General features: G+C 40.2%; 1 protein-coding gene across 3 annotated transcripts in view; it reads right to left on the bottom strand.

Annotated features, from left to right (window-relative positions):
- The window catches only part of dscama (Down syndrome cell adhesion molecule a), a 92,610-nt gene extending 76,996 nt beyond the window's left edge, over positions 1-15,614 (bottom strand). For 2 of the 3 annotated variants that reach the window (XM_042430489.1, XM_042430488.1), the window contains exon 1: positions 15,489-15,590. In XM_042430489.1, coding sequence (XP_042286423.1) covers positions 15,489-15,531 — 43 coding nt within the window. In that variant the 5' untranslated portion in view covers positions 15,532-15,590. Of the gene's footprint in view, positions 1-15,488 lie in introns of all 3 variants that reach the window. The other variant, XM_042430490.1, reaches the window with a different exon arrangement.
- Between the last annotated feature and the right edge of the window lie 4,314 nt (positions 15,615-19,928).

The raw sequence follows: 19,928 nt of genomic DNA on the forward strand, positions 1-19,928 counted from the left end.
TTCCCGCTCCTCTGACCCTGTCTCTCACATTCAGACCTGCCCCATCTTTACACAAGGATACAGGTGCAAAAGACAATAAATGTGAAGGGAGAGAGCCACAGAGGAAGTGTGTGTATTACACACAGAGCCCAGCTGTCCACTGACGGACTCTGCTGCTCTGTATTTATCATCCACTGGTCCTTCATGAGTTCCTGCAAGTGCAGTGCTGCAGTAAATGTATAAAAACAACACATACACTCTGCTGTGTCCTGGGAAAAGAACAAAGGGGACTACTGGGTCAGGGTACTGATAAAAAAAAACCTCCTTCATCATGTTACCCTACTTGGACCACTCGTCCGATAATTCATTGAATCAGGTTAATGCTAGACACTCCTTGCAGTATATTTTGCTATGACTCTTCACTGAGAATTATCTAATACAAGCAGAAATTACATAAACATAATTTGTATTTTTGGTGGATATTATTTGAATATTCAGTCGTATAGTCCAACACAAACCAGCCCAATTTATCTTAATGCTTGCTTGCCAGCATTGGAGACATAATGTGGGTGGCTGTTGGCTGTCATCAAGTGTGTTTTTGTACCAGCACGGTTAAATAATAATCTCATTAACAGCTGTCATAAAATAGTAAGATGTAACACATACAAATGCGCATCTCAGAGATATGCAATGCATTGTTTTTGCAGAGGGAAGCAACGCACTTTAGAGAATCTATTGATAATACTGGGAACACATGAGTAAGATCAAAACAAGAGCTGGCTGAATCTTGAAACGGGAGATGAAAGATTTATGTGGACCCTATCGATAGTCGGTCAGCTGTCAGCCTGGTTGGCAGATTAAGGCTGCAGTCTGCAACACTTTGGTCCACATCTCAAAGGATTTCTGTCTCTGTTGATAGTGCTGGTTTTTCTGAATCTTACTTTCAAATGAATAATCTTCTTTTTCACTTATTGAATAGACCTGGAAAAAATGTGCTTGGGTTTGTCCTCTCTTTCATTTAAAGCCTCTTCTTGTGTCCTATCCCACACTGCACACCCAGCCAGGAAAAGAGATTTTGATAATACAAGTTGTTGCAATCTTATTTTTTATACGCAGTTCCTCAATTGCAGAAACTACAAATCCTTCAAGTCAGTCTGTCTCAGTCTCCTTGATATGGTTTTTTTGGCATCACACATGTTCGATTACAATATTATGCTGAAGGAACACCAACCCACTCCTGTGCCTGTCATGCCCACACACACATGCTCTCACTAACAGTCACCATATGCCAGCCTGTGCCAAAGCCCGTCTTAATCGACATCAGTTTTCCATGAGCCAAAACCACAAAGAGGAAAAAGTGATATTGTTCAATTATGAATCCGACACATGTATAATAGATGGACTCTCTTTTTTTCTGTGTTTTCAGTTTTAGCAGAGCTCACAGGAGGAAGGGAAGGGAAGGGAAGGAGGGGGGTCCAGTATGGGCCCCTTCTTCTTGCTATGTGAAATAATGCCTAGCGCAGTCCCAGATGTCAGCACCTATTGGTGGCAGGCCTCACTGAAACCTCTAATGGTGGATTGCAGGTGACTCCTAATGCAGTCTTCCCATTGTGGAGCCTCTGCTACAGTGTTTTGGAGCTCAAGGGCACCAGACACGCTTCGGTCAAGGAGAGTGCATGTGGCGTGTCAGAGGGATGTGGGGGGATGAGCGTTAATGTCTGGGAGTCCACGAACACAGAGGCTGACATGGGCTCGGTTGACAGGCGAGACAGCGAGGAGTCAATGCAGCCACTAATGCTGCTGGTTTCGCCTGCCACCATTACAGAGAATATTCCACTGGCACATGTAGATGTTTCAAATATGTTGGAATTAAACATCAACACACTGGTTACAAAGGAGATGTCTCCCAGAGTGAAAAAGCAAAGATCCTCAATGATATTATTCTTCCTACAGAATAAACAACAAGCCTTTTATTTTCCCTGTAATGTGTGCTCAGCAAGACCTGTGAACCTCCACTCTGACAATGCCCGTCAGTGGTTGCTTCCAAATCACCCAGGCAATTTATTTAAGTAAATGTCTGATCAATACAGGTCCCACTAACACACAACATAAATAGGCCTATGCATTAGCCTGCGCATTAGCCCACTGATGTGTCAGGGGCTTTTTGTGTAGCCTGTGTTTACCTCAACCAAACACCATTAATCAACCTTAGATGAATGTGCTTGTGAGCTTCTTGTTTTCTTGTTGAAATGACAGAAAACTCAGTGATGCTTTATTTTACTTCATATTATCTTGGTTGACTGCTTAGCTTTCTGCAACAACGGCCTGATATTCATCCTTTCTCTTATGATTTTATCACATTGAATTAGCTATTAGCCACAACATGTCTGCCCTGCCCAAGGCCGCTAATGTATTTAAACATTAGTCCAATTGGCTCTCAGCCACAGTGTGGCCCTCTCCAGGTCAGAGATCTCTGTGGTGCTACAGTGGGCACCAGGGCATCAAGACATTAGGGCAACTCCACTGGGGCAAACAAGCACTGAGCCACACTGACAGCTCATGGCAGGCGATGCAGGTAATTAAGGCAGAGCTCTGCAGAGACCGCCTAGGGAGGGGAGAGTGGGGGCTGGGGGAGTGGAAAAGGGAGGGGTGGAGGACAGGACGGCCTCATGATGACAGTGAGTAAGCATCCAACCCCCCTCCTGCACCCCCTCAACCTCTACCCCCTCCTCTCTTGCCCTAGGGGCTTACACAATAAGCGGTAAAGAGAAGTGCTGTGCAGAGCCGAGATGCACAGATCGAAGAACAGGGTCCCCTCACTCTCCCAAATCACCGGCTCCCAATTTGCCCTCATGAATAATGTTGAGCGGTGTGCTCAGTGCCATGCAGCCGCTATGTAAAACCAATGATACCCTCCTCTGATGTCAACTCTCTGGAGGGCGAGATGAAAGTCATCATGGAGAGGGTTAGTTGATGCATATGAATGCTCATTTACATGAGCGCCAACAAGAGTCGAGGGAGTTCCCACATACTGGGTACTTTGAAGACCTTAATCAGTTACATCACCAAGGTGGAAATGGACAATTTCTAAAAATCAACTGAGACAGAGAGAGAAAGAGAGAGATGGCTACGGAGTGAAAAGAGGAGAAACTCCTGTGAGTGAGTAAACAAGTTCTTGTTGCTGCCACTGAAGCTAATATGCAAAGGCACATCAAGAGACAGAAGAGAATGAGGTAAAAACAACCATATGAGACATTCATAATGCTCCATTACCCTTCCTAAGTGACACTGCATTGAAATGACAGCATGTACCCGATGTAGCAACTTTTAATATTATTCCACATGAATATCAAAGTGTGAATCAGAGCCTGATGTAGACTCTGGTTACATACTCACATACTGCATTACAGGGTCAAATTAAAACCCATAAATACCACAGCCACGGGCCCAACAGTATGTCCTCTGACACATGACTGCAAGAGATTTTAGTTAATGAAATCCAAATGCTCTTAAATTATCATAAATCATAATTAATCATAAATGATCTCTGATTCTCTTCAAACAGGTTTTTTTTAGTCATGCTAGCAGCATGGTTCATGTCAGTCTCAACCAATATTCAGTCAGTCCAGCACTTTGGTCCAGACTGAAATATCTCAACAAATACTGGATGGATTGCCATAAAATTTTGTGAAGACATTCATGGTCCACATAGGATGAATCATACAGACTCTGTTGATCCTTTCCCCTGAGCCCCAACATGAGGTTTAGATTTGTGTTATGTGTCTATACAATTAGAAGGTTTGCAATGACATTTGGAATAGACTTTTATGATGATGTACCATCATCTGGCCAAAATTTTTGCTTATCCAATACTATATCCAATAACTTTCCCAATTACCTTGGCTTGGCACTTTGTGTTTAGTGCAAATTAGCAAATGTTAGAATGCTAACAGCCTAAACTGAGATGGTGACCATGATAGATATTATACCAGCTAAACATCAGGATGCTAGCATGGCTGTAGACTCTTAGTCTTGTTCTATAACTGCTTTTGTGATTAGGCTATTTGTACAAGTCTGCAGGCTCTACAGTGATCAGACGCACCGGTTTGTCCCACAACATTGCAATTGTGATTTAATGTTTTGATGTTTTAATCTTTGTAAATTCGACCAGCTCATGGCATACATTGTGAAGATGTAAGTTAAAGTTATTTTATGTTATAGCCCATAAAGTTATTTATAGGCCACAAAGAGATTTGTACCTTGTTTTGTTTAAAAAAAACAACTGGGATTTCAACAGGATTTCAACATTCAGCTAAAATGTGGTTAGAACATCAACATGTCACAAAACACATTGTTTAATGATTTTGATCATTTTTAATAATTTGTTCAGTTGTAGCTTGAAAGAGAGACGATATTGATTAGTGTGAAGGTATTTCTCCAAAGTCATATTGCACTGGAAAGCAGAATGTGGTCTACATGAGGACATCATTTCAACGCATTTAATGTTTCATATAAAAAATGTTGTAACTATATAATAGAGATGGAGCTTAATCAACGTCTTCAAATAGTCAGTGTAAAAACTTCATTTTTGACCCTGTTTGAATGTCTTTTCTCCAGTGACCATAGTTGTTTTTTAAATGTCTTTAAATGTTTTCAACGGGAAAATGCTCACTGTACTGACAAATACCTTGGTGGATTTTGGAAGACAAAACATAATTTTTCATCTGTTGAGGTGCTGTCCATGGTGTTGAAAGGTACGCTCAGTAGGTGTGCTAAGCGCTGAAATAGTTGATGAAAACACCTATGGTCCATGCAGAAGATGTATGTGCAATACACTTAAGGGTCTTGGTTTGGGCGTTTAAAAATATGGTCACCCTAGCAGACTCACAGCCTGGCTGCAGCCAGTAGCTGGCTAGTTTAGCATAAAGACTGGAAGGAGGGCAGAGACAGCTACCAAAGGTAACAAAATCTGCCTACTGGCACCTCAAGAGCTCACTAATTAACATATTATATCTTGTTTGTCTAACCTACAAAAGCTGAAGTGTAAAAATGTTATGTTCTTTGGAGTATTGGGGTATGTGGACAGTAACTTGGAGTCTCACAACCTCAAAGTAATGACAAGAGTCCAGTTGTACAAGTAAAACATTAGTTCTTGTCTTGTCATCTTGTCATTGAACTGACTGCTGGAGTTTGTTTTTAGTAAGAGAGGTTTTAGTTTGAGCTGCTTCAAAAAAAGCTCACACTTTTAGAGAGGGGAGGAGAGGCATTATTTCTATTTCAGTCAAATTCCTCCCACCTCTGCTGGCTATACTGTCAAGTGCAGCTCTGACTTGAGCTGACAGACAGACAGAGAAAGAGAGAGAGAGAGAGAGAGAGAGAGAGAGAGAAAGAGGAGGTTGATCTCAGGTGAGCTGAGAGGGAGGACATTAAACCCAGCAGGGAGGGATGAACGAGGAGATTAGCTGAGGGAGGAAAGCTGACAGTTTGAACATCATCTTAATATTATACTACAGCACAGAGTAGGAGCCTATAGCCAGTATATGGATATCATATGCATCTGAATGGAATAATTACATTTGAGTCTGAGCAGGGTTTTACATTATTTTTCCTGTGAGAGTTCCAACAGTGCATCAGGGAACTAGCTGAAGTGAAATCTCCTGGATTCTGCATTAGAGGATGGTCTTTGGTATTAAAAACACTCAATGAATCACAAAAGCTTTCTGATGTACACTTTTAGAAAGTCTGTAATGACTAACCAGTTTTCCTATACATTCTTTTTCTATAAATAAATGACTTGATTTGACACATGACTGAAGGCAAGTGGTGACTAAAACATGTTGACATGAATGACTGAGAGCTGAATTGCAACATTAGTGGTGAGCAAACCACAGTCCAAAAATGTGACTGAGATATGTTGACTCAAGTTCGCTGTTCAGCCTGTCTGCTGCTGTTTGTTTTTCAATGAAAAATGCCAATTGAACACACACAGGTGATGTGTCCATTTCTGCCACATGTGTGTCCATTCACAGATATATTTTGGATTTCATTCTTTGCATCAAAGGAAAGAGACAACATTGCTCTCAGTCAAACTTCTGTCCCATCAGTGTGGCTGCAACACTGGGCCTGCCAGATACTCCACTAACACAAGTGTGTTAGTCTTATCTGCTTATAGCAAAAATCTCTCAGTAGTTGACAAATGCAAGATAAAGATTAATATCATTCTAATCCAAACAATGTCTTTATCACTTGTAATTTTTCAGTATTCTGCATTTAGCACCTCCACCTGAAAGATATGATTAGCGCTGAGTTACAAATTTTGGAAAACACATTTTTGTACACAAGAGAGTGAATGTTGTCTTTAATTGTTGCATGCATTACTTGCATTGGTTTACAGGCCTTACAGAGATGAATGTAGAATAAATCTACTTATATCTTAATCATAGAGTGTGTATAATATGCATTGCATTAACAAGAAATTGCAAGAAAGAAAAAAATTATATGGTTTAATTCCATCACAACGGATAAACACAATATACTATTTTCCTGAATCCATTTTCACAATGAAAGATTACATAAATATTTATTTTAAATACTTTTCTCTCTTTGGCTCAGTACAGTAATAAGGTAAAGGCAATTTTCTTTATGGGCATATTGTTTTTGTATCGTCTGAGGGTGAGATAAAACGAGAGCCATTTGCAGAAGAGAAACAAAGAGGCGAAATAAGCTGGCAGTTGACAGTGGAGGGCAAATCAAAGTCCTGGGGTTAAATGGGATTGTGGGTCAGATGACTAGACATCGCTGCCTTTCCGCTCACAGCCATCCTCTTGTGCCTCAGAAAAATATCAACCACCCCTACACCCCCACACCCCCCCCACACACACAACACTCTCTCCCCCCATCCCTGCCTCCCCTCCCCTCAACAGCCTCCATTTGCCTCAAAGGCGAGAGCATTTCATCTTCAGTAACCCCACTGCAGGAGACAGTCCTCCCTTATTGCTACTAATGCAAACACACAGCCAGCCAATCTATTACGTATGCGGGTCTGTATGTGTCTGTGCATTATTTTGTAGAAATCATAAAGTTTTTGTGCATCAACACCACTGCATATCTTCAATTTACCTTCATTCAAGAAGCATAATCACACTCAAACACATCACAGAACAGACATACTAAAAATACACCTTGAATCCTATAGTGAGGATACAATATAGGACCCTCGTCATTTAGTCCTACAGCAGGCTGTCTATACAGCACTATTATAAATCACCCTGATGGATACGCGGTCAATTGAGAGTAACAGGGACAAGCAATGGCTGAGAAAATGGCAGCTATCTGCATTAGAGCTGTACTCAATCTGCACACAGACGCCAGTGATCCTTTATTAATCATCATGTTTTCTGTGATTACTAGACCACAGTACATCCAAACCAGTGTTTCATTCATGTTCATAACTACCTCCTAATGCAGCCTTACATACATCTTTCTCTGTCCTATACCTGGATTGTGTGTATCACACTGCCTGCCTGGTGACAAGGGGGCTCTGCAAACACTGCCAGGCAGCAAAATACACATCAACGTATTCAGAGCATTTAGTGCCCGGGATTAATCAAATTATAATTTAATCATCTGATCAAACAGCAATTAGCATAATCACTTCTGGGGAAGGCCTGATAGAGCGGAGACTGAAGCGGAATGGAGCTGGGGGCTAGCAACACTTTAATGAAACATTGCCAGAATGTTTGAAAATGTTACACATTTCAGGCTACAGGAACAGAGCTGGATTTTGAATACTAATCAGCACGGTTTGGTAACGCCTAATGAATACACCCCAGTAGTCAGCCAAAGAGAGGGAAACTGCCAGTGAGTTTGTGATTTGATATCTTTTTGCTGCATGGTATAAAATTCAGTTTTAAAAAAAATAAATGTTTGTTTTATTTCATTTTATATTATCTTTTTATTTATTACCTATCTTTTAACAAACTATTGCTGTGGCAGTCCCAGGTCACCTCTACTTATTTTCTTACAAAACAAGTAGCGCAGGGACCTGAGCACTTGGGAATCTCAGGTTCAAAACATACTGAGTCTTTATTAATCTCATTGGAAATATCCTGATATAAAAATACAAACCTTTTGTCCTTGTTTACTGTCCTCACAAATCAAGTCCCGTTGATGTAATAATACTGTAAATGGCCTGATAGAAGAATAAACAACCTGCTGAATCTTTTTTGTAACCTTGTCTTGGTAAAGATTATGGCAGAAGTCACATAAAGCAGATTGTAAAAAACAAAAGGAAAGAGAAATTACAAAAGCAAACAAGACAACAGAAAACTCTGGAAGAAACAAAAAAGCTGGCACTTTTTTTAATTACACAGTCAGCAAATGATTCTTTGTAATCTGCCGGTTTACCAGCCTTACAAAGATAAAGAAGCAACTGCACCCAAATATCTTACAGTAGAGGGCTACACTGATTGGATATCCACATTTTGCACCTAAGAAATCACCTTTTGCATGGAGGTTATAATAACTTAAGCAGGGTCAATGTGTTATGAATGGCTACTACAGAGCAGATATGAATAGATTGTAGGTTACATACTGTTTGTTACTACTGGCTACTGTTTTTTTAAGTTATACACAATTTTAGAATTAAACATTATAAACAGTGTGAGCTAATCACTGCAGTGAAGCTTTTCACTTTCTGCACCTCAGATGGATTTCAGATATATGTTGAATTTTCTCAGGGATACCAAGACCCTCTGATAAATGATTGGGTCTGCAGGATGAGATATTATTGAGCTTCAAATGTTTCTAGCACATGCTCACACAAACATTTCACATCATCATCTTACTGTGCATACAGTGTGGTGCTGTTGTGAATGTACATGAAGATAAAAAAAGGAGGAGGATCTGTCTCTTCTTCAGAGATATCCATAAATACTGTTAAAATAAAGCTGATCTGTCAGCACACAGATAGCTGTCCACATCCAAGAAGAACAAACAGGCGGCAGAGTCTCTGTAGGGTTGTTTGGCAACAATTCCATCACCCCAGTGACCAACCTTTATCAGAATATGCAACTACAGTATACTGCATTTAAAAAATACATTATGGAGGATAATGCATTGCCACCTACCCAACAAATGAGGCAAAATATTCATATGGAACATGTGAAATGTCCACTGCCAACATATTCTGCAGATATGTTCAAAGCAGAAGTAAAGATATGGAACATGTTTCATGCCATATTTGCCAATGCGCTGATGTTTCTAAATGTTTGATTCCCAGAATATCTGCTCATGGCAAATAAGCACAATACTGTTTAAGACAACAAAGCTCTTTCCATGTCCATCTGTAGTTTGACTGTAGAGTCAGTTCACAGAGGTTTCCCTGCTGTTGAATATTTGCTGTTGTAGCTTCAAGAGTTGCCAATCAGCTGAAAAATGTCACTGTACAGCTCTGAATGGAGGACTCCTCACTGACAAGTAACCTTCTAATGTTGAGTTTATCAAAATCAAAAGTATCTGAAGTTTGCTGTTACATTCTTGTGTGTTAGACATCGAAAATTGATAGAGGAAAATGAGATAAACCACATGTTATGAGATAAAAACAAAAAGTTTCAATAGGGTTTATGTGAATGTAGGAAAGCTGAAACTAGACTACGAGCAAAGAGCAATGGCCAGGGCCTTTATTTAGGGAACAGCCTGAGCTGAACTTAGCTTACGTCTTGCAGTACCTGTGTGGCCAAAGCATTAACCTACTGCCCTATTTTATAATGAAAGGATACAGACTGCATGGAGAACAAACACTACAACTAATTGTCATCCTGTTAAGTCACCTGTCCTGTCAACAGATGCCAAGAACAATGTTCTAGAGCAAAGACTTAACAAGTCTGCTTGCAGCATCATTCTTAAATAGTTCACCCACTGGTGTCTTGATGCACTTTACATTCACTTTTGCAAGAATCTTAAAAACATGTAATGCACAATGGAATTTACTGTTTTTAAAAGCAAATGCAAACACCATGTGAGTTATGAAAGTTACCGAACAAACTCAAGTGTGGTATGGTGGTTGTGACATCTGTGAGAAGTGACAGACTCCAGTAAGCATCGATAGCAATTCTCATATTATCCATAAAACATTCACAAGCTGGGAAATCCCTTAATAGCCGCTCTTGTATCCAACGTTCTAATAATTGCGGAGTATTTTTCTACTCCATTTGCCTTGACCTTATTAAAGTCAAGTTCATATTTTCCTGACATTTCATAAATCATCACACTGTTCTTATGTCAGTTGCATCACTGATTATCACCAGCATAAGCAGTACAAAGCATTGTCCTAACATTACACAAAGAGCTAAAGCTGCTTCTATCACTTATACCAGGAAATGTGGATTGTGGAACTCAATATGAACAAAACTGTAAACCATAAGTGAACTTGTCTTCTTCCTACATTAAAGATTGGTCAGTCTTCATCAGTGTCCAATGATATAACTGTCTGATATATAGGAAAAGTGCCTAAAATAGCCTTGTTTCTGCATGGAAAACCAGGCTGATTTGATATGAATTTCAGCATTAGATACCACATAACACAAGCTGACTCTGTGTCCCTCTTCCCCCGCTCTTCCTCCTCTTTTTCTGCCTCACTACACACTATCATCTCCTTAAGCATTCCGGTCTGGGTTAAATGAAACCTTTAACAGTTCAATGTGCATCCATTAACATATGCTTGAGTCTACACCCGTCTGAACAGCCAAGCTAAGGCGTAAGCGCACACAGTGGAGCGACACAAAAAATCTTGACCCGATGGCACTGACAAATCCTGCTGAGATTAGCGAGTCCACGAAAACAGCATGTCACTAATAGACAGTAAGTCTTTAGAAAAATACCAGATAATATTCATTTACAAAGCCTTATGCATGATCAAAATAAGATGTTACAATAAAAATGTCTTCCTAAACCTGAGTTGTACAGTGGTTGTAAAAAAGTCAAAGAAGAATCAAAGCTCTGACCTAAATTCAACCAATCAGAATACATGTTACTGAATGAGAATGTGACTGAAGTGAGGACTTTAAAAGTTTCATTTCCTGTTTCCAGGATTACTACATACAATCTGAAACACCATGTATAAAAAAAAATAGATCAATTTCAGGTTAAAACTACATTTTCATTATTAAACTGTGTTACAATGAAGAAATAATCACCTGAAGGTCGTAACTACAAATTATCATAACACATGGTATTAAAATGGACTGTTCATTAGCTCAGACTAACATACAGGGTTAAATGAAAGTAGGAATATCCAACCACTAATACAGCACAGCATCAGTAAACTCTGGTCAGCACTAACTACTAATAAAGAATAATCACAGCATTTTGAAAAAAAAACACGTTTCCTTCCCGGTGGCCTACATTGTGTTGACTGGTGGGTTGATATTAATGGGCGGCTGAGGAGCTGAGCTCAGTTGTTGTTTGCTGATGTGTGTTGCTGTGACTCTGTCAAGCCATTCTGGCTCTATGTGAAGTGACAGATGTATACCAAAAGACACAAGTCTGCACAGACCTAGTTTCCCACTGGCCTTAATGTGACCTCTACACAGCGCTGTTTTGACTGGTGATAATTGGTTAGAACACTGCAAACGGTATCAAACTTGGTGTACAATATCAAACAGTCACATTAAGACTAGCGAAGACTGGACAAATGTTTCACTTTCAGCACCAAAAAAATATTAAATAAAAGAAATGCAACACTGTATCTTTATAAGACATCTGTGAAAGTTTGAGACAAAATAGGCTCAAGTCACTTTTTCAATATTCAACCGAGACTGTGATCTTTCCTTATCCTTAACCAAGAGCTGTGAGTGCCTAAATAACTACAAACAACTTGAATCATGCTTTAGTTGCTATGAGCAGATACAATATTGTTAGGAAAACAAATGAAATATGTTGTCAGTGAACACTTTGTCACTTGGCAGATATATTCATTAAAAGCCTTCCTCATTATGTTGATGAAAAACATAAATTAGTAGTATAATATCTATGAGATGGAGCTGTGTAACACATGTATTGCAACTTTCACAACTGACAACATCATAGACTTCTCCCTCTCAGTGGCACAGTAAGGTACACACATGACATTGTGATCAATTAGTTGCTCATAACTGCTAAAATTATACAGATACACACAAGTGAATGATGTCTGTATGTCTAATAGCTCTCCTCTCTTGAGCCTGGTTGATTATAATATCTGTGCTTATCAGGGTTAATATCTGGTATTCTCGATGAATAGCCAAAAAAATCAAAATCAGCAGTCTGCAACTGCTGATGACAGGTATTCAGATGTTCGGGCATTTTTAATCTTTAATCCTTCACAATTGTTGTTCAGTATGAAGGAGCTAAGAGACAATTTTCTGTGTTCAGTCTGTTGCTATGATGATCTGGAGCAGAAAAAAAGCAGAGGGAAACTAAACCGTGTTCCTACATTAATCATGTTTGAAGTCTGGATGAAGTCATACTGAAAATGCTTATGTTTTAATAAGCGAAGGTACCTTTTCTCCAGCAGCCCCTAACCATCCTAAGCTGAAAGCTAAAAATACACATGCACAGAGTGATACTAAGATCCAATTGAGGAGCTTCGCTGTATATTTACACAGCTTATTAGTGTCCAATTGAGCATGTGTCAGATTTCCCCCCCTGGCATAGCTGAGCAAAAACAACATTATGCCATTTCTCCAATTTTATCTCTTCATAACTGGAAAATGTTGTTCCCATTCCATTTAGGTTTTAATAGACACTTTTGCAAGAGCAGTTTAAAAGCTCAAGCACCACTGAAGTGAACTCCACAGCGGATTTTACTCTCCACAGCGGTGAATTGTTTATATCTACTGTAGATGAGCTCGCAAATGTGTCCTCAAATTGGCAAACGGCAATTCAGAACAAAATGGAGTTTGTACAGTAGCTACAATTCATAAATGACCACTGCAAAGCTAGAACTGAGGTGCAAATAGATGGATTGAATTTATAAGCTTTTAAAGATATTTTCTACTAACAGACAATGCAAATATCACTATCTACATAAACGGCCTTAAAAGGATAAACCTAAATAGACAAAAATCAATTAAAGCATTTGACCAATCAAGCATTTAAATCAGATCAAATGTTACTCCCATAAATATCATAAGGCAAGAGTGACAGGCTGAAATCTATCAGGAAGCATTCCCAGGGTCACCTGAACAGAGTGCAGTGTTGCTCGAGCCCAAAGCCCACACTGCAGCAACACTCATTACCCAGGTCTCCATAGAGACAACCTCAGCAGCCTGTACTGGACCAGAGCCTTAAAAGCCTTTATTTCAGGAAGCTATATCTCTCCATCCACAAGAGGTGCAAAATGTACTATTCTGATGGAAGCTGCTCATTAAGACTAATCTCTGCAGGTCTGTTTGGTGAAAACAAATGTGCAGCAGAAAGAATACTGTGTCAGATCAACAATCACAGCCCTTTTATTCTGCCAGCAGTCAGTTCAGCATTGCACAGAAAGAATCAAAATACAAAGTGAGGACTGTCATAATGCACTCTTGGGCAATTCTAATTTCTGCCCACAAAACAGTATTTGAATCTTTGAATCAATAGAAAAGGTCAGTGTCAAATGAAGCGAGTCCGTCGATACGAATGGTACAACATCAGCAGCGACCACAAACGCAGCATTCATCACAATTAGAAGTGCTGTTGCTGCCATTCAAAGTTTCCATGTAGATGTCTGTAGCAGCAGCCATTTTGCAACGCTGTTGCCTGGACCAAAGAGACTGGAAAAGCCATTCACAAGCAAAGCAATTCATCGTGCTCAGCAAACAGAGATTTCAGCACAGCATTGAGTGAGATTTGAAATGGACATCAGTGTCCTCTCTGTTTCTGGACAATGTCTGGCATCAATTACAGAAAGGAGTCTTTGGTACGCCACGGTCACTGCTTTTACTCCATTCTCTTCTATAAATAACCACTGCCTTCATTGAACCCTTCAGCATGGCCACAAAATGGTTTTCCTGTCATCTTTGCTTGACGCATCACCCTCTACTCTCAGTTTACAATGTGTCCACTTTTTTTTAATTTTTTTTAACCCTTTCCCTCCGTCTACCTTTTGAAAGATCTTCTAAATACCCCCAATTTTCTTTCGAGCTGATTTCTGCCCCCCAACACGCGCACATCCCACCCCCTACCCCACAGCCCCTTGTCCTCCTCATTGCCCCCCTTCCTCACACACCCTTCTTGTGTTCGCTGTAAAAAAAATCAGTCACCCCCAGCCCCAAAAAACACAATTGTCACTTATCAAACCTATCTTTTGGGGAATTCACAGTGCACAAAATAGGATCTGGATGTATTTTGTGTGATGTGCACTTGGGCAAGGGTGATAAGGGCTTGTCTATTTTTTTTTTTTTCCAATCCAAAATGACTCCATGTCTGTGCTTCTAATATGGCGGTTGCAATGCCAGAAAGAAAGCACAGCCAACCTATTTAATCCTTTTTCCTAGAAGATACTCGATAGATCTAACAGAAAGCATGCAAACATGCAATCATATGTGCAAAGTTATTACATTTGATACATTAAATAATAAAAACATTTACTTCTATTAAGGCATTCAATAAATGCACTACATTTTTATCAACATCTTGGTTCAGTAGTAGAGTTCTAAATAGAAAATTCATTCAAATATCTTTAAAGAAATTATTTCATTTTCATTAAGTGAATAATTGCAGTGTTTGAATGCATTTTGCTGCCTGGTTGGAGATGAAACAAACAAATGCTCATTAATACAGGTAAACATGCAAATGTGTTACAACAAAATTAATTAATTACTAAGAAATATTTTTTAGAAGCTATCTACATTGAAATACGGTTAAAAAACTCTTAACATACACATGAATCATCTAAAAATGATGTAGAAAAATGCACCCAGACTGAGGCCCAGTACAGTGTGATGAAAGAGAATAAATAATCTTCTCTAATTCAAACTGAGAATGAAACACAAATAATAATAAGATTTAATTGAAGGCCTAGAATATCCTTAAAAATATATTGTGCACAAACTAAAACAAAAAACACATGAAAATGTGTTGTTCCTAATGCAGTACAGGCTGCACCTATCACTCAACCTACATAAGCCCTCTCTCTCTCTCTCTCTCCTTCTGTGTATCTCTCTCTCTCTCTATTTGATAAAAGGATCACCTTAAATATGTATAATGCACGAGTGGTTAAGCGTTCTTACACTTAAGCTCTATGAAGGTTAATGTAAATGTAACTATCAACCCCCCCTCCTCCCCCCTCCCCTCAGAAAGGCTCTGTGCTTGTGACAGGACATAGCAACAGCCTGTTCCTCCGTTCAATTTACCAGCACAAATAAAAATCATTCAATACCTTCAATGTGCAAATGCATGCAGACTGTTTAAGATATTATTTGTACGTTCAGTCCTGTGGGATAATTAACATAAACTTGAAGTTTAACGTGCACAAATGCATCACCTACCATTCAAGATGCACTGGGAAAAGATAAGAGCCAATATCCACATGCCCCGCTCCGTTCAATATCCAAGCTTATGCTTTTTCTTCTTCTCTCCCCGCACTCTTTCTTCTTGTAAATTCTTCCTTTTAATTCTTCAACAAGTCAATTGCAATGAAAGAAAAGGGAGCATGCAAATCTCTCTCTCTCCCTCTCTCTCTCTCCCTCTTTCTCTCTCCCTCTTTCTCTCTCCCTCTCTCTCTCAATCCTTCACGTTGGGAAGAAGATGAAGAGGAGGAGGTTTGAGCTTGTTCCTGCTGCTGATTGTCTCCTGGTACAGCGGGAGATAGTGTATGATCCACAACTGTGCGTCTCCCCTTTTTCGGACTGACCGCACCGCACCGCGCGGGGCCTCAGTGCATCCGTCCCCCCGTGTCGGAGCGCTGCTCTGCGTGGAACATGAGGGAGCTCGGCTCGGTGCGCTCCGGTCCAGGTGAGCTGTGCCGCCGCCGCCGCCGCTGCTGCTGCTGCTGCTGCTGAGTCAGAGGCTGGAGACGCATAGGACAAAGTGCCAATGCGCACACCCAACTCCACGGTTAAACAATTAAAACAACAAAAACAAAACAAAAAACAAACAAAAGGCTCCAAAAATCTGAATAAAGAAAAGAATCAATAAATAATAAATAAATAAATTAGAAGTCTATGCACGCAAAATAGCCAAACATGTCACCTCGGGCATATGGAGAAAAAAAAAATGCGTAAAAGTTGGATTTTTTCGAGGGTTACAAAGCGCATAGAGTTGATTGTTAGCTGCGCTGAAAACTCATTCTCTCTTCGCCGCCTCTCTCCGTCCGGCGAGCAACAAGCACACGCATCTTCCCCGCAGCCGCACACACAAACTGCGCACACTGGTCCCTGCGCTTATAACCTGCCCTGCCTCACAGAACTGTGGAATAAACCCTCGCCTCCTTCTCCGCAGCCGCTTCTCTCCCTCTCCATTGCCTTAAAGGTGCAGGGGTGGGGGGGTGGGAGGGTGGGACGAAGGGGGCGCACAGCTGAGCCTCTGAAGGAGCGTTAAAAAAACAAAAAAAAATCCTCTTTCTTTTGTTTTATCAGTGAGAAGACGGATCAAGGTGTCCCACTCAAGAGAGGGAAAACTGTACATTAACATAAGCAGGAGAGAATTAGCCCATGCAGGACATCCTTCTATGGTTTGCTGGCGCTGCTGTGGTGTAGCAGGCTGGAGGATGGATGCTGAGGGAGGGAGGGAGGGAGGCAGAGAGAGGGAGTGATGTAGGCTACACCTGACTGGATACTATGTAGGCATTTGGTGAGGGAAAAGATGCTAAATTATCTTAATTGGAGGAGATCAAATCTTGTCTTTTAATGTGTTTTCTGGATAATTTATGAGCCCCAGGGGCGTTTTGGGGATCCTGCCAGCCTTACCCCTGCATTCATTAATTGACCTTGACAAATATAAGCAGCGACCCCCCCCCCCCCCCCCCCCCTCACTCCACCCCCCTTTCTTCCTTCTCTCTCTCTCTCACACACACACACACACATACACACATTGCACCAGGGGGCATCAAACGGTGGCCATGTCAGACATCCACAGCCCCCTGCATGAGTTCACCTCCATACAAACCACACAGGAGGCTTTGGATTAATATGTGAAAAACAAGGTGGTCACTGGCAAGCCGAGAGGAAGACTTGGTGCCATAAACATGTTTTATTTGAAATGATAAGGTGTGTGAACTGCAGTGTGACCTTCATATTAACATTTCATAATGAACAATTAGCATTTGGCCGTAAAAAAAGGAAGGACAGCATACCTGAAAATGTCAACTGCACAACTCATTATTTTAATGATAATTTTGACTGATCTGAAATTGCGATGGTGAGATGCTGCAAGCGAACAGTCATGTTATGTTTTTTTCTGGCATGGTGTTATGATAAGAAAGTCATATTTGCATTATGTGTAACATTTGAAATGATTCCGCAGCCACTGACACAGCAGTAACTGCAGGGCCATCCGCTGCCATGTGACTGTTTGAATTTAGCGTGGCCCATTTATGTTCCAATACTGTAGCAGGCGAGCCGGGCTTTAGCACTGCGCCCGGATACAGTGTCTGTCTCTTAGACTTAGCATCCACATCAGACCTGCACATGAACATGCTCTGCACCAGGAATACAAGACCTGTCACCGCCTGTCTGGCCCCCTCCGCTTCCAGCCAGGCATCCCCAAAATAAAACAGATCATTATCACCGACTGCAGCCACCTGAACCAAGACGGAAGGGAGGGAAACATGCGCTATTCCTCACACATTGTATACAAAGTTTGTTTTTTTTGTGTGTTGATTTTGCCTAATCTTCCTCCCTGTCAGTCTCCTTGGCTCCCAGTAGTAAGGAGGTTTGTTGTTTATCCGGTTATGTTGTTGTGTTCCTTATAATGCACACGCCTCCTCTTCCTCTACCTGCCTCTGTAAAGCACCGGTCTGCAGCCCGCCACTCTCAACGCCCTACTACCCTTTTCAAATGAATTATTATTAGAAACCTTACTGTACATACTTTGCTCCAGTTGCAGGCAGCTACCTACTTAGACTGCCTGAAAATATGAAGCAACTCATTAGATAAACTGACGCACACACCTACTGATATTTAACACGTTTTTCCTTTATTTTATCTACTTTTAGTCAAAAAATGCAAGTCAAGTATATTTGCTTATAAATGATATCCAATCAAGACAAAGATAGCTACTGTATATAATAGCTGCTGTATGAAAGAGGCCTAATCCAAACTGCTATAACCTATTTACAACAGGCAGTAGCTGCTGGTTTATGCTGTTGACAAAATACATACAAACACAAGACTACCAATTAACTTTGCACTGACCCATTTCCTCACCAATCTTAATGATTCATTGTTTTTTGTTGTTGTTTTTTTTGTCTTGCCATGTCCAATCATTCAGCCATATGGTAAATGATTCTCTTCAGTGTTCGTCTCAGTGGACTGTTCGGGTACAGAGATTGGATTAAAATCACTGGCTGCATGGTCATAAAGAGCTCAGTCCTTATTTCTCTAATCCCTGCTTTAACTCCATGATATGTTGTGAGGTTATGATCAAATCAAAGGTATTATCCTCTTTAAGCCGTCCTGTTATTTAAATGTTAAACCTTCGCAGACATTTCTGGAACTTCTTTTCTTCGCACTGATAAAAGTGCCTAAATCTGAGACTGAGTTAAACAGTTTAATGTGTTTTTAAACTGCTGCAGAAAAATGACAAGTTGTTGAATGTTTTCAGCACAGTGAGAAAGAATAAGCTGCCAAACTGTCCTACCATTTATAAGTTGGAACAACTTCACAAAATTAAGTAAATAAGTATAATTTATCGGTTATAAAGTAAGATCAACTTCTCACATTTTTATAGTGCATCAGTCAGTTTACTGAGAATACATGTCATGTTTTACAAGCTGCTGTTTTGTCAAGAACTTGGTCAATCATGTCTGTTCTTCTGTTTCTGCTTCCTTTTTTAGGTAAGAATTAGACATTAGATTGAATATTAAATATGGAAAAGAGTACTAAACACAAAGATTCATGTCTGTATCAAATCTAATGACAATCCATCCGATAGTTGTCAACACATTTCATTCAAATCACAAATATGTGAACCACATGGTGACACTGTAGGAAAAGTCAGGGAGTCACCAAAGTCATTAGGATTCATCCTATGGTCACCATGAATGTCTGGACCAAATTTCATGGGCATCCTTCAATAACCGAGTTATTTTACTAAAAACAAAAATATCAACCCCACAGTGACACTAGAGGGAAAGTTAGGAGATCACAAAGTTAGTAGGATTCATTCTCTGTGGATCATGAATGTCTGTACAAAATTTCACACCCATCCAGCCAATAGCTGTTGAGATATTTCAGTCTAGATTGACAGACAGACCATTGACAACCCCATATTTTTGCTAGCATGGCTAAAACATGCTGTTTCCAGCTCATTGCACCCTGCAGCCAAACACTGTGATATCAGTGAATGGTACACACTCTGTCCTACACTGCTCATGAGCAGTTCACATACAACAAGAAACACTTCCTATCCATATTGATTAATGCAATGAAACATTTTCTTGGAGATACAGAAAATATTGGTTGTGAAAAGCAGATGGGGGGAATTTTACAGGAGGTCAGCAATACTGTGAGTGAAATGCGAGTACAACAGCAAACCTGTACTCATTATTAAACACAGAGACAAGAAAAAGGCCTATAAATATCCCACACAGCACATATTGTGACAAACACTTGTCAGATCGTGAGTATCCAGGCTCGACTGAGAACACTACAGCTGATTTCCCCTACACTTGTAATGAGAAGAGAACAGAGATAGAAGAGATGTTAGGTTGGTAGTCATGGAGGGATTCTTTGGACAGGTTTATCTAAAACTTTATATTATAGATTTAA

The sequence above is a fragment of the Thunnus maccoyii genome, chromosome 13 (genome assembly GCF_910596095.1).
Source record: "Thunnus maccoyii chromosome 13, fThuMac1.1, whole genome shotgun sequence".
Taxonomy (NCBI): Eukaryota; Metazoa; Chordata; class Actinopteri; order Scombriformes; family Scombridae; genus Thunnus; species Thunnus maccoyii.